The 20080-nt window shown below is 39.0% G+C and overlaps 1 protein-coding gene across 6 annotated transcripts in view; it reads left to right on the top strand.

The window, feature by feature from the left end:
• Positions 1–20080, top strand: part of rims1b (regulating synaptic membrane exocytosis 1b) — a 51582-nt gene that overhangs the window by 8781 nt on the left and 22721 nt on the right. For 5 of the 6 annotated variants that reach the window (XM_060861078.1, XM_060861079.1, XM_060861077.1 and 2 more), the window contains exons 2-11: positions 1877–2090; positions 11569–11831; positions 12778–13655; positions 15053–15093; positions 15910–16020; positions 16215–16314; positions 16495–16618; positions 17660–17706; positions 17814–17932; positions 19802–19932. In XM_060861078.1, coding sequence (XP_060717061.1) covers positions 1877–2090; positions 11569–11831; positions 12778–13655; positions 15053–15093; positions 15910–16020; positions 16215–16314; positions 16495–16618; positions 17660–17706; positions 17814–17932; positions 19802–19932 — 2028 coding nt within the window. Of the gene's footprint in view, positions 1–1270; positions 1330–1876; positions 2091–11568; positions 11832–12777; positions 13656–15052; positions 15094–15909; positions 16021–16214; positions 16315–16494; positions 16619–17659; positions 17707–17813; positions 17933–19801; positions 19933–20080 lie in introns of those variants that run through there. The other variant, XM_060861080.1, reaches the window with a different exon arrangement.

The raw sequence follows: 20080 nt of genomic DNA, 5'->3' as shown, positions 1-20080 counted from the left end.
TCTTCCCTCACACCGTTCACTCCTTCTCTCTCCTTCCCCCTTCTCCAATCTTTTCACCAACTGTCTGTCCATCCTCCCATCTCCCAATCGATCCTTTGCTCCAGTGTATTCATGGGGTGATAATTACCAGCCATGCTAAGAGAGAGGGACAGGGAGAGAGGAAGGGATGAAACCCTGTTAGACACAGAGGATGAAAGGGGCAAGGGGAAAGGACTAGAGAGTACAGGAAGGAAAGAAAAAGAATAAATGGGGCTTCCCTTATTTGGGTCTAGGTTCTAAAATCCAGGTTGATTTCAGCCCAAGAGTGCACACTGAAAGATTTGTTTATGATGATGATGATGATGATGATGATGTAGCATCTTCATGCCACATCTTCATGTTGTCCCAGGTTGGTAGCGATTGCTATTGAGTGTGAATTGGCAGAGACTAAACTAGAAGAAAATGGGTGTGGGTGGAAGTATTGAGGCAGAAAGACTAGTATAGCAGGTGGATGATACATGATTTCACCAGCAGCACCACCAGTTTGATGTTGGGCGCTCTCTCTCTCTCTCTCTCTCTCTGTTTCTCTCATTCTCTCTCTCTCTGTTTCTCTCACTCGCTCTCACTCTCTCTATCCTGTGTGTCTGCTACCCTTGACTGCTGAAATGGAGTGCAGTCTCATAATGGTGTTTCCATGACGACTGGTGCCTGGGTCTCTTGCTACCATGACGGTTCCCATGACGGGAGGACTGACCCTAGAACCTTAGGATGCCTTCATGCTGCCCACATTTCCATAACTCACACAGGTCAAAGTTCACAGCCTATTAGTTAACTGATCTGTTGTAAAAACACAACTGACTAACATAATTCAACTTTGTCAAAAACACCAAACCCAGACTGTATACATGTTTTCAGTGTAATGAAATATTAGGAATGCAGTACAAAAATAAAATAGAATGTTATGTGAACGATTTCCAAGATTCCAAGACTATGTAAGGTTTCCTTGCTTAGGGGCTGAGCCAGGTCATTCAGATATCATATTCATAGATTCGTTAGCCATCGTCACTTGCCCCTCCTTTACCCTACTACGTCATGGTTAAATCCCCTCTGCGTAACACCATCTTTCAGGCCAAGACATGCCAAAGTCACTTTAAGTCTCCAGCTACCTGGGGCTGCAGCCTGCTTCCTCTTTAGGTAAGGAGACAGTGTGCTGGAAACAGTAGTTTCACAGTGGCATGGAAGGGTGTACAAACTGCTCTCTGTGGAATGTGGATTTCTGTTTGATTGCTTCAGCTTTCCGGGGAATTGTAGTGAGTCTCCAGAGGGTATGGCAGTGCGCTACAAAACGAGGTAAACGTTCATATTTATTTTCAGGATGGTGTTTATTTATAGCTTGTTCTTCTGGGATCTGAGATGGTTGAAGATATATTTAGGTTTGCTAACAAAATGCTAGTAACTTTAACTATGATATTTTTAAATGGCAATATTGGTAAAAAAAAAAACTTAGAAAAGCTTTTTAGATTATGTCCTTAGAAATATTGGTCTTTTTGTTGAACTGGTTGTTTTTACGTGGTCGAGAAGCACAATGACAGTTGATCGTTCCTCTGAGAAATATTTTTTGTAACACAGCCATGTCTTGTTTTTAAGTGTACAATGTTGTTCCTTGGTGATTCATTTCGACGTGAAAAACAAAACGACGATCGAACCTGTGTGTATTATTGCTTGCAGTCTAAAATAAAATCTGGTTGATTCATTGACACCGATGTAAAGGGTTGGGTTATCAAAGCTATCAAAGAAATGATCAGGAGGGTTTTACTAATATTCATCTCTCAGATTGTGGACTGGGTCTGAAAAAAGTGGTAAAATGTCTTTTGCTTTTTCTGTCTCGCACAAACAGGACGCTTCATCAGCAATTTGAGAGCTATAAGGAGCAGGTAAGGAGGATCGGGGTAGAGAACAAACGGCAACAAACCACCCACAAGGACGATGCCCCGACCTGTGGGATCTGCCGCAAGACCAAGTTTGCAGATGGCTGCGGGCACCTCTGCTCCTACTGCCAGACCAAGTTCTGTGCCCGATGTGGTGGAAGAGTGTCTCTCCGCTCCAACAATGTAAGGAACATCCAATAAGCCTTCTTTTCTCTCTGTTAAACCACTCTGTGCTATCTGCTATCACAGATTCATCCCATCCACCCTTCCATTCCTTCCTTCCTTCCTTCCTTGTATCATCTTGTACTGTCATGTCTCACTGTTTGCCCTAATGCTTGGCATCAGTCTTTGCCAACATTCTATATCTGTCGAAATCTGCTGGTAGATAAATATTTAAATATCCGCACGCACACATACTAGAAATAGATAAGGGCCAGATTCCAGGTCAGGAACCATCCAAAATCCCACAGAAATATGACCAGTCCAACATGCGCCAAGAAACAGATACAGGCTGGCCCTTTTTTAATCACCGTTCATTCAGCATTGCATTTGCCATTGCAACAGTAAAGTGTTGATTTGGGTGGGGCTCCAGCATCACGGCATGGGGTGGCATATTTTCAGCTCCTGCCGCAACCTGCTGTGTCTAAAACAAGCAGTTCTCTTACTTTACTTACCTGAGAATGGACTCGTCTCTGGTCATGCTGAGTACCAATCTGCCCTGGTTCCTGCCTGCCCAGTGAGTTGATGCCCCCTGTGGTCACATGACGAATAGCATAATGTTTCCAGCGACTAGCGGATAGGAGTGGAATTAATGTACTGAACAAATGCACATTATATAAAAAATAACAGAGAAACTTTGTATATTTTTAAAAGGGGATTTTAAAATGTTTTAAATGATGCAAAACAGAGGTTTTATACCACGCTAGTCTTCCTCACTAGCGGTTGTGTCTTCATCCGAGACCATAAGATACTCATCCTAGTACATGATCAGCGATCTGATATGTAAAAGATATTTTTAAAGCATCCACTGAATGTATGATACTATTTAGAGCTTTATTGATTCAAAGCAATGGGGCAATACAATGGACAACAGAATATGATCCAGCATTATGCAAACATTCATTTATTTATACATTGGTCTTCAGAAACCGCTTTCTCCTGTTCAGGGCTTGCGTTGGATCTGGGGCCCATCCCAGGACACTATTCAGTCACAGTTGCCTTTTAATTTTTTTGCCTCAAATGGACTCTACATCATTAACAAAATAATCCTTAAGTGAATATTTAGATGATCTTCTTTTAATCTATTATTAGAGAGTAACAGGATTACAAGAAAGTGTATTTAGACTCAATTTGAAGTGTTGCACTTTAGGAAACATAATAATAATAAATATTAAGATAAATAATAAAGAATATTAGTTTATCCCGGTTCATCCTATGCTTCTTCTAAACATAGTATCCATCTTAACTAAACTTTTTACTAGCAACCTCCGTTTTGTTTATATTAAATTCTATGTATTTTTATTTGACAAGAGAAAATGCTTCTGAAGCACCACAAACCTGCAAAACCCACCTGCTTTCCACTGGTCTTGCTTTATTTGTATATCGAATTCTGATAGGCCGTTACATTTTATGACATAGAAACACACTCCTATCACACGCTTATATTTCAATTAGATTTTCAGTTATTCCACAGTGACAGGTTCACATTTAGTTCAGTTATTCAGTTAGCTTCTCCAGTTCTTTCTTTCTTTCTTTCTTTCTTTCTTTCTTTCTTTCTTTCTTTCTTTCTTTCTTTCTTTCTTTCAATGCTGGAGAATTGGACAACACTTTTCTGTCCATATGTCATTCTTGGTTTGCTTTTACTAATATCTAATTGTTAATATCATCAACGACACTTCACAATTGTAATAAACATGCGGCTTCAAAAAATGTACAGTTGGCTAACAATTTCAGTTAATTTCAGGAAAGGAATGATGGAACTGAAACTGAAATGTTAATCATTCATGCTAATTAGGAAACACTAAACACTTATCCAGAGTGACTTACATTGATCTCCCTTTTTTAACACCTGATTAGTAAAGGGTTAAGGGCCAAGTAGTGGCAGCTTGGTGATCCGGCGAGTTGATCTCAGACCCATCTAATCAGTAGCCCAACACCTTAACCACTGAGCTATCACTCCCTTAATCAAAATTACATTTAGAACACTCGTAAGAATCAAGATTGTCTTCCATCAAGAACGATCTCAAAGTGATTTTAACAAAAACAAGCAACGTATAATGGTCATAGATAGATGTATAAAACTTCCAGTATTATCTAGCAATGCTTTAGAAATATTTCTGCACTGCAAATAGTGTTTCCCTCACATGCAAGTCTGTGTTTTTCCTATAGGAGGCGTTACATCTATATTAATCATGTCACATAATAGTTTAGCGATGAGCTCAGACATACACACATCATACGAGGAGGCATGAAGGATTAGCAGTGTGCATAAATAACCATGTAAATGCACAAGGGTTCAGCCGTGTCATGTTGCTCCATATTGCTGCCTTGCATCATCCTTTATCATGTATTACACATACATGTGTGGAATCAGACACACGTCTCATCCGTTCTCTCACTGAATCGTCTGGATGTTTTAGTGACACCGCTCCATTCCACTCTGCTCCACTGTATGGCACAAGCGCTTGATTTAGAACAGAGCCCACTGTTGCTCTCAGTGAACCTGTCTTCTTGAATACACAGAAGTAGACATTTTCCCGTCACTAACACTTCCTTCCTTTTCTTCCTCCCCACCTTTCCCTCTCTCTCTCTCTCTCTCTCTCTCTCTCTCTCTCTCTCTCTCTCTCTCTCTCTCTCTCTCTCCTTCTTTCGCTCTCACTCTCTCACACACTGTCTCCATTTCTCACCATTTTATTTTCGATTTCTGATTTCACACTTTGCTCTCTTTTACCACACACCCCCCTCCTCCCGTTTTCTCCTCACCTCTTCCTGTTTTTGCCTGTCTTTCACTCCTCTCTGCTTCCTGGACTGCATGCCTCAAGGAGGATAAAGTGGTTAGCATTATTTTTTCTGTTTCTCCCTTTTTTGATGTGATGATGGGATTGTTGTGTGGCTATAAACATCCAACCTTTGTGTGGGTGTGTGTGTTTGTGTGTGTGTGTGTGCGTGCGTGCGTGCGAGTGTGGGTAAGTTTGAGGGTAAGTTCAGAAACTTAACATCTCTCAAATCTCTCACGGATTTCGATATGCAATGATTTATTTGTCTTACAGTTTAGTACCAGCCTCTTTTACTCACAGTTTTGTATATATCTATAAATGTGACTAATTTTCCTCCCATTGTCTCTTGCTCCTGCAAAGTGTCTCATAGGGAAGGACAGGGTAAGGAATCCTGGGTATTCTAGTCTCTGCATGGAGCGCAGTTATCCCTTCCTTAGCTGACCGAGTGCCCCTTCCCCTCCTTGTGGCCGTTGCCATGGAGATGTGCCGCCGTTGCTATTGAGACAGCCAACAGGGAGAGGTCGATGGGCACGGGGTGGCATTCCGATTGGTCAGATGTTTATACTGACATTATCAGTTGGTTGCACTTTAGTTGAAAGGACGTTGGAGTACAATTTCTAGATGTTAACAAGGAAGTATAATAATAATAATAATAATAATAATAATAATAATAATAATAATAATAATAATAATAATAGTGCAAAATTTTTTATATAAATTATAACACTTTCAAAAAAAGTGCCACTAACTCACAAGAGAATGTGCATGTTTGCTGCACTTTGCCTGTGCCCTGGGACTGCACCGGGCATGCCATGGGGTTAAGGGGACAGGGGGTCAGGGGTCATGAGTCAGAATATATAGCACAATCCATTGGGAATATGGTGTAGACAGATTTCCTTTTTTCCCCTCTCAGAAAATTTACCCTGCAATCCAATGGGCACTTGCGACTCCCTGTGCACCTGTGACGTTTTCAGTGTGTTTTTATTTTCCTTTGTGTATATATCCAATTTGTGTGTGTGTGGGTGTGTGTTTTATATGTTTGATGTGCGTGTGTGTGTGCCAGAATTTCTTGTTGATTAAAACAAATTGTTCTGTCAGCTAGCATCAATGGTCACATACAAACTTTATTGTCAGTTAATCGCTCTGTAATTTTATCTTACACCCTCAACTTGATGTCTGCTTCCCAGTCTGAGGTAAATTGTCTGAACCAAGCAACGGGAGTTCCTTATTAGCGCCCTTGCTGTCACAGAGTCAGCCATCGAGTGATGAGTTCTGTTAAATTCCGTTAGCTTGAAGTGTTTAGCCTGAACTTAAACCACATATGCCACATTTCTTCACACCACCAGTGGTCAGTTTTCTCACAGATGGTATCATAGCCAACACTCTGGTGGCTCATTATTGCAGAAATACACAGCTCAGTCACTTTTTCTAGAGACAGCCAATTACTTTGAGTGTACTTTAGGATAAACTTTCCACAGTCTCTAAACATACTCTGAATTCCCATTGAACCATTAAATTGACCTATGTGGAATAAAACCCTGTTTATTCATTTACAAAAAAATAAATTCTAAAATACACCTTGACTGCCAAAGAAGTGAAAATTTAATCAACTTCTGCAAAATATAGGCAAAAAAGGAAAGAGTATCTAAAATATAAAGATAGATATGAGATTAAAAGCAAGAATTGGCCATAAAGTACCAGTTGCTGGTTGATGATCTCACTTTTTAATTCCCAAACTTTATTTGGATGGGTTTTCATCTTTGGGGAAGTCGTGGCCTAATGGTTAGAGAGTTTGACTCCTAACCTTAAGGTTGTGGGTTCGAGTCTCGGGCCGGCCACGACTGAGGTGCGCTTGAGCAAGGCACCGAACCCCCCAACTGCTCCCCGGGCGCCGCAGCATAAATGGCTGCCCACTGCTCCGGGTGTGTGTTCACGGTGTGTGTGTTCACTGCTGTGTGTGCACTATGGATGGGTTAAATGCAGAGAATTAATTCTGAGTATGGGTCACCGTACCTAGCCGTATGTCACTTCATCTTTCTAAGCATTTAGTACAGAAACTTTACAGAAGCCTAGGAACTTTGACTCTCTAGGATAAAGACTTTCCTTGAAGTGAATAAATGCCCTCCAGGAATTTCCCAAGCTGTATGTCTGACCACCTTCTCCTACAAGCATGAGAGACAAAAAATTGTTTGTTCCAGTCTTGATACACAGCTCTTCTTTCCAATTATTAACAATTACAGAATATCTACTTTTCCTCAATATTTCAAACTGCTAGCCAGTTAGCGAACCATCTTACTTTGGTAGTACTTAGATATCATATCCATTATATTCTAACACTCTTTAGGTCTTAAGATGAGACGAACATGAGAGAAAGCTTTACTAAAGCTGAAAATCAGCGGAATATACTGTAATAAAAGGGATTCTGGTTAAGGCTTTCCTTAATGTTCTGTGGTATAACCCCAAATGATTTCAATATTAAATGTAGTCCTATTATTAAAGAATGAATGCTTAGTTTACAAATCAATGTCTGGGTAGCATTGATCCAAATTTGTGTTCTGTATACAAACTTTCATTACAATGTGGTTTAAAGTCTGTTATGTTGTTAATAAACAGACTAAAAAATATTGCCTGTGATAATGACACATGTAGTCCAAGGGTCATCAAAAGACAAAGAAATACTAGCAAATTAGCCAATTGGGAAAAAATAGTCAAGCCACATGATGACCAAATGGTGAATGACCTTATCAAATCTGTCTAATGATGACAGATCTTATCATCCAGTTTCATCCAATCACACATACTTGTGTAAATGATTTAGACAGCATCATAAATTCATTGATGATGTTAAAAGACTAACTAATGGATAATATTTTTCCCCAGAGGCCAAAAATTTTAATTTGCGCTTGTTATGTCATGTCCATATACAGCACTGAATGTCTTTGCCGACTTTAAGAATCTTTCTGCTAGCCAACTAGGTGCAATATATACAGAGGAAGGTTAAAAATGGTTTGAATTTTTTTCACCCAAATGTTTTTAGCTTCACATGAATTGCTGATATCAAACCCATTTGTGGTCATCTAAAATTTGAAGGTGCCAACAGCTTCAACCACTTAAATTCTCTCACACTGAAAGCCAACAGTGTACTGACTAATTTTATATTAAACGTGCGGTGCTAAAATAATTTGTTTGTTTATGCTGATTAAAAATGTCCCATTAGTAAGACGGTTAAAATGGAATTGCTGTCGCCATTTACAGTTGTGTTAGTTGCTGATCTGGACTTGTGTAAACAAGACATTTGTTTGTAACTAGTCCTTAACCATTTTAACTTAAATAAGCTAGACTTTTCCTTTTGCTGTTATGTTACTTCTGTGTTTTAAGTTGCGGCGCAGCTGAAAATGTGCAGACTCTCTGAATCGGTGTGTCTCAGGAGTATGATTCAGTAACTGTGTGTCAGCAGATCTGTCAAACTCCAAGAAGGAGGCAGTCATTTTTATCTTGCTTATTTCCTCTCTGGGTCTCTGAACCAAGCCCTGGACTTATTTCCACTGAGCCTTCATTTAGACACCGCTTTCCTCTGCAAATCTAATATGGAGCCTTCTCTTTCTACACGCTTCCGTTTTATTCCACTCGAACCTGCTGACTTGTTTTCTGTCTCTTGATTCTTTGGTTTCGGTTTTCTCTGTCTCTCTCTCTCTCTCTCTCTCTCTCTCTCTCTCTCTCTCTCTCTCTCTCTCTCTCTCTCTTTATTCCTCACAGTCATTTTGTCTATCTTACACACCCGCTCTTCTCCCTCTGTTCCTGTTTTGGTTACCATGGAGAGCTGTATTCAGCTAAGCAGGAGGTGACTGACACACTAACATACAGGAAACCAGAACAATTATATTCACACTTATGCTAGCACACAAAAAACACTTATACACACACACAAACCCCAATGATGCTTTATTGCATATCATGAATAAATCATGTGGAGTGATATGGTCTGAAAGTATTTATCAGACTACCTTCTATAGAAAAAAACATGACACATTGCAATGTTAGAGGAAAATAATCAACAAAGAGCGGTGCGATGCAGCCCGAGTGTGGCACAGTTACATGCTAATACGCCGTTCATCTTAAAAATGTTCATCTTAACATATTTCACTTGATAGTCATGTTAAGCGATGTGATTGGTTAGAGGAGCATTGTATATTGACAGTGTAATATCTTATACATCTGATAAATGACAGAAGGAAACATTCAGTGCAGACTCCTACTCTAACAGTTTCATGCTTGATCTCGATGGATACTTATGCAGTGTTTATGGGAAGGCAGATAGAATAAGGGCTAGCCGTAAAGCTAGGCAGTGGGATAGGATTAGCGCAGATTGCTAATCCTTCCTGTGAGGGTATCTCTGGTCGGGTGACAGCTGTAGGCCTCTGGACATCAGATTTACCTCAGATTACTCTGGAACAAGGCCAACTGGATCCAATAAGGGCAAAATGTTCTATATCATGCTCTCTCTCTCTCTCTCTCTCTCTCTCTCTCGCTCTCTCTCTTTTCCTCCCACCCCCATACTGTCCTAGAACAGGCTCCATCTCTTTAAAGCAACATCGAAACACAAACAATCCAGCAAAAAAAGATATTTATTTGCTCATTTCTTATTTCTGTTGATGAATTCAACCTTTTTGACCACGATGAACACAAATCAACTGGCATGTAAGTACTCTTCTTAGCAGAATTGATGGTTGACATCATGTAGTATTTAGATGGGGACCAGGCTGAAAGACTGATTTGACATGATTTGGTAGGAGCAGCTGCGCTCTGCTTGAAGTTTTATAGTCTTCTTGTTCATGAGCTAGTCCTCAGATTCCTGTTCTCAAAGTTGCTAAAGAAGAAATTCCTATTTTTTTAGCATCAGATATTATTCCAGCCATTCAATTTGTCTGCATTTGATTGGCAATAAATATCCACTGATAGCATTTTTTCCTGAGAGACATCTTTTTTTAGGTACTTCAGATACAAATCTGATGCTGAAATAATTAACCATCTTAGCATGAATTAAACAGGAGGCATGATGAAATATTTTATTTAGCTTTAGTTTAACATTCAGTTTTATGGTAAAGGCTTTGTGGTTTAAGCATTATCTGTAATAAAGGGCGAGAAGGTGAGTGTGCACTTGTTATTGCTCGGTTCTTGCTGAACAAAATTGCTTTCAAATTTGAGAGTGTTTTTTGTGCATTTTTTGCAGAAAAATCTCTTGTATTGGATAAATCGCAAGCACGGGATTCATATGCACTGACTTTCTATGAGAGCTGCAGTCATGTCATGTTCAACTTTAATAAATTGCAGAGGACTTAATGTCTGAATGTACATTGTGGTGATGTCACGCAAAAAACGTCTCGGCACACATCTGTGAAAAATCTGCAATAAATAAAAAAAATTGCGAGCTCTTCCATATTTGCTTGATTTTGCATTAAGTTCTATCATCGCACTTCTATGAAATCTGTGAGGAATGGTCTATCGGGTCCGATTAATTTTTTATTGTATTTTAGATTTTTAATATTTTTTATATTTGCTTTGCTTTAATCATTAATAGTGAAATAGATCAGATATTCTAGTTCAGAGTCATTTTGTGTCATCTGTTCTGTAGCTGAACACCGTAAATGAGGCTTACATCACATCTTGTGATATCGGATGTGGTTTTATATGCATTAAAAAAAATACAGGTAAACGAGCTTGGTATTGAACCGATAGTTGATACCAATATCCGTATCGGTGCCTAAATGTAATGATACCGGCTTGTCTGGAAAGGGATGTCACTGGGTTGCAGAGTCATACTGGCTGATTGACTGCTGACATGGCTGTCTAGAGTTTAAAATTGGTTATACTTGGAAAGGCACAATATTGACAAGGAACAAGAAAATATGCTCATTACTGCACCGTTAAAGCCTGTTAACTGCAGTGTGGAGCAACAGTAATCTGGACTGGATTTACAGACACGATCAATAGATTAGATCTCTACTAAGGAGTCTGTACAAAGGAGTCTAAAGTGAGATTGATATGTTAGAAATTCACATTTTCAACCCCACAACCATTAAAACCATGCAGGAGATGTTTGATTTGCGTTAACCCTCAACAGCAGCTATTCGAGCTCGGCTGGTTTCCACGCTGCAGACAGACAAAGACTCAGACAAAGACGGGAAGAAGAGAAATCGTCAAGGCCTAGGTATTTTAGGAAGTCTGAGTCATCCATCTTGTTAATGAACCACCGGAGAGTTCTTATTAATGTTGTAAATGGAAGGAGAGAGAGAAAAAAAATTCATTAAATGAAAGAAATGTGAAAAAAGATGGTCAGGATGATAATTTTGCTAAAACCTGCATATTTTCACCTAAACTATAGTGTGTGCAAATGTGTAGAAAACTATGTATGTGTACATGTCTGCCAGTTGTCTGCCAGTGTTTGGTTTGTGTATCTGTTTTTCCTTGTTTGCTTTAAATCTGTTCACTTCAACCCACCCACTTTTATGTTATTGTTTAAAATTCTAAAGACAAAGTGTAACTGAATAGCATTTCATCTACAGTATATATAACAATAATCACCCAAAAGGTTAGTTACATTAGTTACCTGTATACCCTGAAAATAAGGATCTCTTCAGCACCACCTACTCCGTGTCTCTTGGCAGGTGATGTGGGTATGCAACCTGTGCAGGAAGCAGCAGGAGATCCTTACTAAATCTGGAGAATGGTTCTCATCAGGGCCAAGAGGCAGGCCTCTGAGCGTGGCCGGCCCTGAAGCTGACCGGGACGGGAAGCTACGTTCCAGGTCACAGGCTAAAACCGGAGCTAACTCCACTAGCACTAACAACGCCCAGCCAGCCACTGACCGAACCAAGGGAGCGGACATCATGCCAGTCTCACGAGCTCGGAGTGAACCCCCACGAGAGAAGTATGAAGAATGAGAGAAGAATGCTAGTGTACTTTTGTAACGTTGATACATTATGAACTATGTTAACAGTCATGAAAAATGTGACAGATGTGTCTGAGATCATTCAGTATTTGTTGTGAGTGTCTAGGGATCAAAGCGTCTAAGAATAGTCTCGTCATCTGAACATAGACTCATATTTCTGTATCAAATATGCAACAAAATCTGTTTTTTATGCAGAAACATTTCCTACATTTGGAATGTGAGCTATATCATTAGTTTTGCTTCTAATCACGTTTTAAAAATTACAACAAAATAATATTATCGCCTTTGCTTCTGTCAGATCAGAAAGACTTCTTTTGTTATTTCTACATTTCGGGGTTGCAACGCAATGGTACTATTTTTATCAGTGTGTGTTTATTGCTCCAGATATTTGTATTTGTTACAAACCAGAGGTGGGTGTGGCCTAAATTGGAAGTGCAAAATTGATGTTCACAATAATATACAGTATGTGGTATCTGTATTTGTGTCTTTTCAGAAAACTTAATCTGTTTATTTCAGTTAATGTTTTTGTAATGAACAATCTGTTCTCCAAGAATTTCTTGAATATTTATGAGGTTTTTGCTTTTAAGGGGGTTCTGCGCTCTCTGTTGTTGACTTTTGCAGAACGGCTTTATCAAAGGTTGATAAGTTAAGGTGCCAGATGGTCATTTATTTAAGATTAAACTGTATTTAGGTCAGTTTTTCCCTCAGTCTAGCATTGCATATTATTAATATATGGATGGTTAAGGAAAACTCTTTGTTTGTTCAACATGGAAAAAGTTTGAAATAACAAATGCCTGAAATCTGCCATTTGATTGGTGACCTCCCCTACTATATTTTGATATCTTACAAAAACGTATAAGCAGGGGATATGTAGAACCCTACGACATCCTCATACTATCAGACTTCTTGTTTTCTGGTCCAATAGGAAGAGGCCAGTGTCCCTACATGAGCAAAATGGCAAGGTCATCGGCAGAGGTGAGAGGAGAGTGGGATCAGGTAGGCAGCCTGGTCAGGCTTCAGATGATCGTGCTCCAGGAGAAAGGCGAGACAGCAGACGTCTGGAAAAAGGCCATTCCCAAGAATATGACCACTCTGGAAACACTGCCCACCCTGACCAGAAGCGGAAAAAAGAAGAAGAGGAACGGGAGCAGGAAAGGCAGCGGCGTGAAGAGGAATACCAAAATCGCTACTGTAGTGACCCCAACTTGGCACGCTACCCTGTCAAACCTCAGAAAGAAGAACAAGAGATGCGCATGCATGCCAAAGTGTCCAAAATGCGACAAGAACGTCACCACAGTGACATGGCCATCAATGAAGTAGGTCTGGCTCAAGATGGTTGCGAGACCCCAGGCACTCGGTTAAGTAGGAGGGTGGCGGGCAATGAAAACCGCATGGCACTACTGGAAAACCAACGGGCATACTCTGTGGACAGGACCGTGGGGGGTTGTGCTGGTGGGGGACCTGTACCCCTTCAAAAGCAGGGTCACGGTGGTTCTCACATGAGCCCCGGGGGCTCCCAAGACCTCAGGGATGGACAGGATTGGGGCCACAAAGGCTATTTGGAGCCTGGATCAGTTGCATTGCTCCACAAGACCAAACGTGAGAAAGCTGCCGAAAGCTTCCGGAAAGATTCTTCCCTCAGTTCAGACCAGTCAGAATGTCTCCGTCCACCTCCTCCCCGTGCTTACAAGCCCAAACGAGGCCTCAACAAAAGGCAGATGTCCATTAGTAGTTCAGAAGAGGAAGGAGGGTCCACACCTGAGTATACCAGCTGTGAAGATGTTGAGAGCATAAGCGAAAAAGGTAGGGGAAGTCTTTTGCTTTTGGCTTATGTAACTTTATGGATGGTTAGGAATCAACTCATTCTGAGATCCTTAGATTGCTGTAGGCGTGTCATTTGTAACAAGTCTTGACAGTAACAGTGTTGATTTTCCCATTCCTAAAATTTATCTGAAAACCATGCCTATAATTTCTCCAAAAGTGCCCTTTCCTTTTAAATTCCACTGAATAAAAATGAACCAGAATAAACTGTTCAAGCCCCACAAACACATATAGCTTCTGGAATTTTTGCAATGTTCTATAAAATTGGGAATTATGTTGGCTGCCATGTCATTTAACACTCAGGATAAAGCATGATCATGGAATTTTAAGTCTATAACTGTTCATCACTTTTTAGTGTGAATAATTTCACACCACCCAGTGCTACACTTTTGGTCCTTAATGGTGACTTCTTGCTACGCTAGTTTCAAGCTTGACCATTGAATGCTATTGTTGGAATCTGTCTAAAGAAGAGGCTCAGTGAAGGTTTGAATGCCAAAACACCTTCCATCTGCAAGTGAGATCTGATTCATGGAAGCTCCATCTGTTAGATTAATTTTTTTAAATAATTTTTAGCTTCATGATTCATTCTGTACAGACAGAATATTAGCACTGTACCTGTGCTCTGAGTGATTTGAGCGAGGAGGCTATTTGCATTTGGAGTGGCTATAGCTCATCAGTGTCCTTAGTTACTTTTGGCCATCTTCAAATATGGTTTGATTTATGACCCTGGTGCAGCATGATGGATGGATTATGTTGATAAGGAAACATGTCTTGCTCCAAGTCTGACTAATATCAATTTCCATCCGGAATCCATTGTGTATCATTCTCCTATATTGCTGCTTTAGGTCAAAGCTGATCACACAAGATCTGACAGTAAATGCTTTAAATTCAAAGGTCAAATTTGGTCTTTGCTGAGGGCCAGTGATGCCACATCCTTTTCTAATCCTCAAATACTCAGCATTTCTAAGAACTGGTGCTGCCAGATGCTGTTTTAGTTTACATACAATGCAACAATCCATTTCAGTATAGCACATACTATGACTCCACTGCACTAATATAGTTTGTGCTAATGGAGTCTCAGTGGCTTACTAGCCAGAGCTACCAGAATTCTGCATAATTTGCCCTTTTTGGGGCAGTGCTGGCTCAAAAGGTTGTTTGTTGATTGGAGGTCAAGCCCCAGCATTGCCAAGCTGCCACTGTTGGGCACTTGAGCAAGGCCCTTAACCCTTTCTACTCCAGGGGGCTTGTATCATGGCTGACATGTTTGCACTCTGACCACAACCTCCAAAGTTGGGATATACAAAGAAAGAATTTCACTGTGCTGTAATGTATATGTGACAAAATAAAGGCTTCTATTTTTCTTGTTATTCTTTCTCTAGGTGACTGGGATTGCCATCCTCTAGATCCCACTGTATGGCATGTAAGTTTAATCAAACAGTGTGTTCATGTATTTCTTGGACAGGGCAGCTTGTTTTGAATAAAGGCATCCTGAATAAGGTTGGTATATTTGATGGGCTGGAGGTTGGATTGACTGAGCCAGCTAATATTTTGTATAAATGTTGTTTCAAGTGTGAAGCATGGTTGTCAAGCATTTTAGATGTAATGAGTTAGTAATAAATTATTAACCATTTTATTCAGGTAACGCTATTAAGCAGTATACTGTAAAATAGAAGTACTCTGTAGGTACTGTATATAATCAGTTATTGTAAAAAATGCTGCTCTTGGTTCTGTGAATTTTGTGTATATGATAAAATGAAAAGTCTTAAAACAAAAGATACAACTTCTAATCTAATCCCAACCCTACCTTTAAATTTGGTAACTTCTGATGTGAATCGAATTCTTACAAGACTTTTACATTCGTACAATTCAAGGAACTGATTAATGACAACAAAATTCTAGACGACTTTATTATTAAGCATGGGTTAGTGTCAAAGTATGTTCATTCATGGTCTAAATGCTTGATTACATGTTAAAAGCATTAGCTGGTACTCACAAACTGATAGAAATCAAATGCCACTGCTATATGACTCTGGCCCTATTCTGATTACTTGTGTTTTACAAACTTTTTACAAATTCCTCAGCCCAGCTCTGATACAGTAGATGTTTATAGTGTTTGTTTATGGACAGTGCTTTTACTAAAGCGTGTGTGTGTGTGGTGTGTGTGTGTGTGTGCGCGTCATCGAGAATGTGTCCATCATTAATGGGTCTGAAAAACCACCATTCCATTTCCCCACAGCATCCTGTTACGTGGCAACCATCAAAGGAGGGAGATCATTTGATTGGACGCATCACTCTGAGCAAGCGCTCGGCCATGCCTCGGGAGGCTGGGTCTCTGCTCGGGCTAAAGGTGAGATTGACATGGCATTCTCTCTATCTACATCTAAGTACAAGGCTAAGCTTACTTTACTCCATTTGACAATTACTAGTCACCAGACCTGCATTGAATAGTATAATGTTCATGTTTTGTCTCACTAATCCAAAACCATTAATTTTTCAAAGTGGGTTGTAGAACTTATCAAACACATGTCTCTTTGTCATCAGGTGGTTGGTGGAAAAATTACAGCGACCGGGAGACTCGGGGCGTTCATCACCAAAGTGAAAAAAGGAAGTCTCGCAGACGTTGTAGGCCATTTACGAGCTGGTGAGGATTATTTTTCAAAATGTGTATTTGAGTAAGTCTCATTAAATCTCATTAAATTGAATCTCATTAACATTCTTATTAAATATTTGTTTGTTATATGCTAATCAATGTTTCTCGGTTTGATGGTACACTTAGACATTAGATGACAGTTTGTCTGACTGGTAGCCATTTTGATTTCAGGTGATGAGGTGTTGCAATGGAATGGGAAGGCGTTGCCTGGAGCAACCAAGAAAGAAGTATACAACATCATTTTAGAGTCGCAGTCTGCACCGCAAGTAGAAATAGTTGTTTCAAGGCCAATTGGGTAAGCATAGAATGTCATAAATGAATTACTGAGTCTTTAATACACTTCACAGAAATGTGCATATATGGTACATGACATTAAAATGTATATTGATGTTGAGATTGTTAACGGCTGTTAACTGTTTTAGTGTAAACAAGGCAGCGATATTAGAAGGCTCCAAGTTTTTTCATGTATTTTCAATACAGTTGTCAGATTTCTTTCCGCCATGTTATTGGTTTGCTACCTGATTGTGTTCAACTGTCCTGTTTATCATTTTAGATTCAGCTGTCTGTTTATATGCTGTGGCCATGTCTTGGTGCTTATCAAGCTTTCGTTTTAAGTCTGAACTCTTATGATTTCTGTGTTTCTTACTTAGAATTTTTCTATTATAGACATTTGTATTTTTCCATGTACTATCTACTGAGCTTACTGTTTTGCTAATTTATTAGCTATCTCAATTTAATCTTTGTTTTATGCTTAAAGTTTGTCTTTCGTCAAACTTTTCCCTTTGGATTGTGGATTTTGTTTTTCAGGTATATGTGTAGTTTTGTGTCATTTTGCCTTTTACTATATAATTTCTGGATCATTTCAACAAGCCGTTCATAATTAGAATAAATGTGAATGGCGCAAGGCTCTACAGTACATGTAGAAAAAAATTTATCAAATGATCTGAAATGGCTGTGCAGATATATAATATTTGGTGATTTAGTGAAATTTGTTTAATGTCTACTTGACATCAGTTTGATTTGCTTTTCCGCTGCATGTAAAAGATGCATCCATCGTGTTCTTCCCAATAATGTCCTCCGAAAATTTAGAGTGTACGAGTAAGTAAAGCGCTCAAAATCATCATATTGCTCCCAGTGTTCATAAAGTCTGATCCTGTCATAACCTCAAACCTTCAGTAGCATCGCTAGCTTATTAGCACTGCTTATCTACCGATCCCTCTGAACCTGACACTTCACCTTATTTCCTAATACACAATTCCCAGTGGGTGTGATCGCTGATGTAAGTGTAAAGAAAACCATCATTTTTAATGTCTGTTAAAAATGTGTTCTTTTAAAGAGACACGCCAAGAATTCCAGACAAGTCACATCCACCTCTTGAATCTAGTAGGTTTTGTCCACCAATTGTTTTATTTCCAACATATAAGCAATATACTGTATTCACTTTAGAATAACATTTGATTGACTCACTGTCTTATTTTCTGTCACATTAGCTGGTTCAAGTTCTATAGATGAGTCCCACAAGGTGGACCGTCCTTCCATCTCCGTCATGTCCCCGACCAGTCCGGGAATGTTGAGAGACCTGCCTCAGGACCTTCCAGGCCAGCTTTTAGTAAGTACATGTACAAAGATGATTACTTTTACCAGCCATGCATGCTAGTATTGTATTACAGAAAATGTTTTGTAATGGCCAAATAATTAAAATGACATCGTCTTTTAGCCAACATGAGGCAAAAGGACGTGACAGAGAGTCTAGATGACAATGATACAAGCACTGCAGGGTGAGATCAAAGACCAGAAACAAGCAAAAAAGATAATTGCAACATAATTGTGGTTAAAATTCACTAAACTAATAACGATATAAAGTTGTAACCCGAAGAAGGAACGACATGCTGTTTTAGGAAAATAATAAAAAAAAAATCTAAACACTCTGTTTTATGTCTTTTATACTACATCAATTTTACAAATCTTTTTTTTTTTTTTTTTAAATATTAAAGTAACGACACAGTATGTTGCTGTTATCTGTCAGTATGTTTTATTATTAAGTAAGGGTCTTATTTCTTTTATACTAAAGCAATTTACAAAATCTTCCTTTTTTTTTCCACATTAATTAAAGAAACAACACGTTGTACTTTTTGTCCTTAAGGTTAAAGTTACCCTTAATGTTGTCCATGAAACTCTTGTTATCTTACATAACATTAAATTCTAACTTACATTACAACAACTCTACACTACGGTCAAAGGTGTGTGGACCTTTGAAGACAGTAAGGGAACAAACGTTGTTGTGTTGAATTGTGGCAGAATCATCGAACGAATCTGAGCCAATATCTTATTAAATGTAGAGAAATGATCATAAGTAGTGATAATAAAAATATACAATCGAGCACATTTTTTACTGCGAGTAATTCTAATTTGCTATTTGGTAGTTTAATGCTAGTGCTATTGCAAAATATTGTTTTGTCTGATGAAATAGCAATAAATAATTTGTTTCCATCTATCTATTCTCATTCACACTGAAAAACGAAGGCAATGCTATTTTAATAAACTAGCAGACACTGGGATGCTGGTATTCACTAATTTCTCACTATGGTGGACGACAGAGCATCATTTTTACTCCATGTGGCATGCTCATATCTGTGGTTTATTAGTCCATCGGCTTGCAGACGTTAAGCGGAATAAGAAGAAGCAGCAGGAATCTGAGCAGTCTGCAGATCGCATTTCACTAATCCAGTTTAGCCATTAGTGTTTACCCAACAAAAGAGTTTATCATGGCTTTTTTTCTTCACACATCAGGCCTCCTGGTGGTCCAGCTGCAGGATCTTGTGCTCTCATTGTTGCAGCCCAGGTTTGATTCCTGGGTAGAGAGCTAACCCAGCCACTGAAGAGTTAACTCTCAGTGCCGGTCCCAAGCCCGGATAAAATGCGAGGGATATGTCAGGAAGGGCATCCGACATAAAACCTGTGCCAAATCTAATATGCGGTCCATGTGATCCACTGTAGTGACCCTGAACAGGAAGCAGCCGAAAGAAGAAAAAAAAGATAAACTCTTCACAACATGGCTTATTTCTTTAGCCTAAAGGTGGCATGTCAGTCACAAAACCTTTGCTGTGTGCAGCCACATCTGTAAATGCAGAACAGACATGTTTTAATAATTAAACTGTTTTTTAGCCTTTTTAGATTTTTGATGTTTGAGTTAAAACAAATATTTGGATTTGTAAATTGTTAGATTTCTAGACTTTGTGTGAGGAAACAAGTAGAAATTTATTTTATTTTATTTATTTATTTATTTATTTATTTATTTATTTATTTAACATTTATTTTCAATTTTATTGTATGCGAAGATAAACACATTTTATTTTTAATTTAAAGACGTTTCGCGCTTCTACAGATTAAATTTTCTCATTTTAGTTTTGTTTTTACACTGGATTCATTACTGAGGTGAAAATATTTATATTGTTCATATGTATAATTTTTCAACAAGGTGAAACTGTGGTATGACAAAGTGGGCCATCAGCTTATCGTCAACGTGTTACAAGCCATAGACCTGCCTTCTCGACCCGACGGCCGACCGCGCAACCCTTACGTCAAAATGTACTTCCTTCCTGATCGGAGGTGAGCGTTATTCAGTAATTAATGTTGATATATTTTAGAAAAAAAAATTCTGTGATATGTACTGTGAAATCCGAAATGAGATTAAAAACCGATTGGATTAGATAGTAATCTCTTCAAGATTTCTCTCTGCTTTTAAAAAGCTCACACT

This window comes from Tachysurus vachellii, chromosome 24, assembly GCF_030014155.1.
Source record: "Tachysurus vachellii isolate PV-2020 chromosome 24, HZAU_Pvac_v1, whole genome shotgun sequence".
In the NCBI taxonomy this organism is placed as follows: Eukaryota; Metazoa; Chordata; class Actinopteri; order Siluriformes; family Bagridae; genus Tachysurus; species Tachysurus vachellii.
The sequence above is the reverse complement of the archived record's forward strand: the minus strand, read 5'-3'. Positions and strand labels throughout refer to the sequence as shown.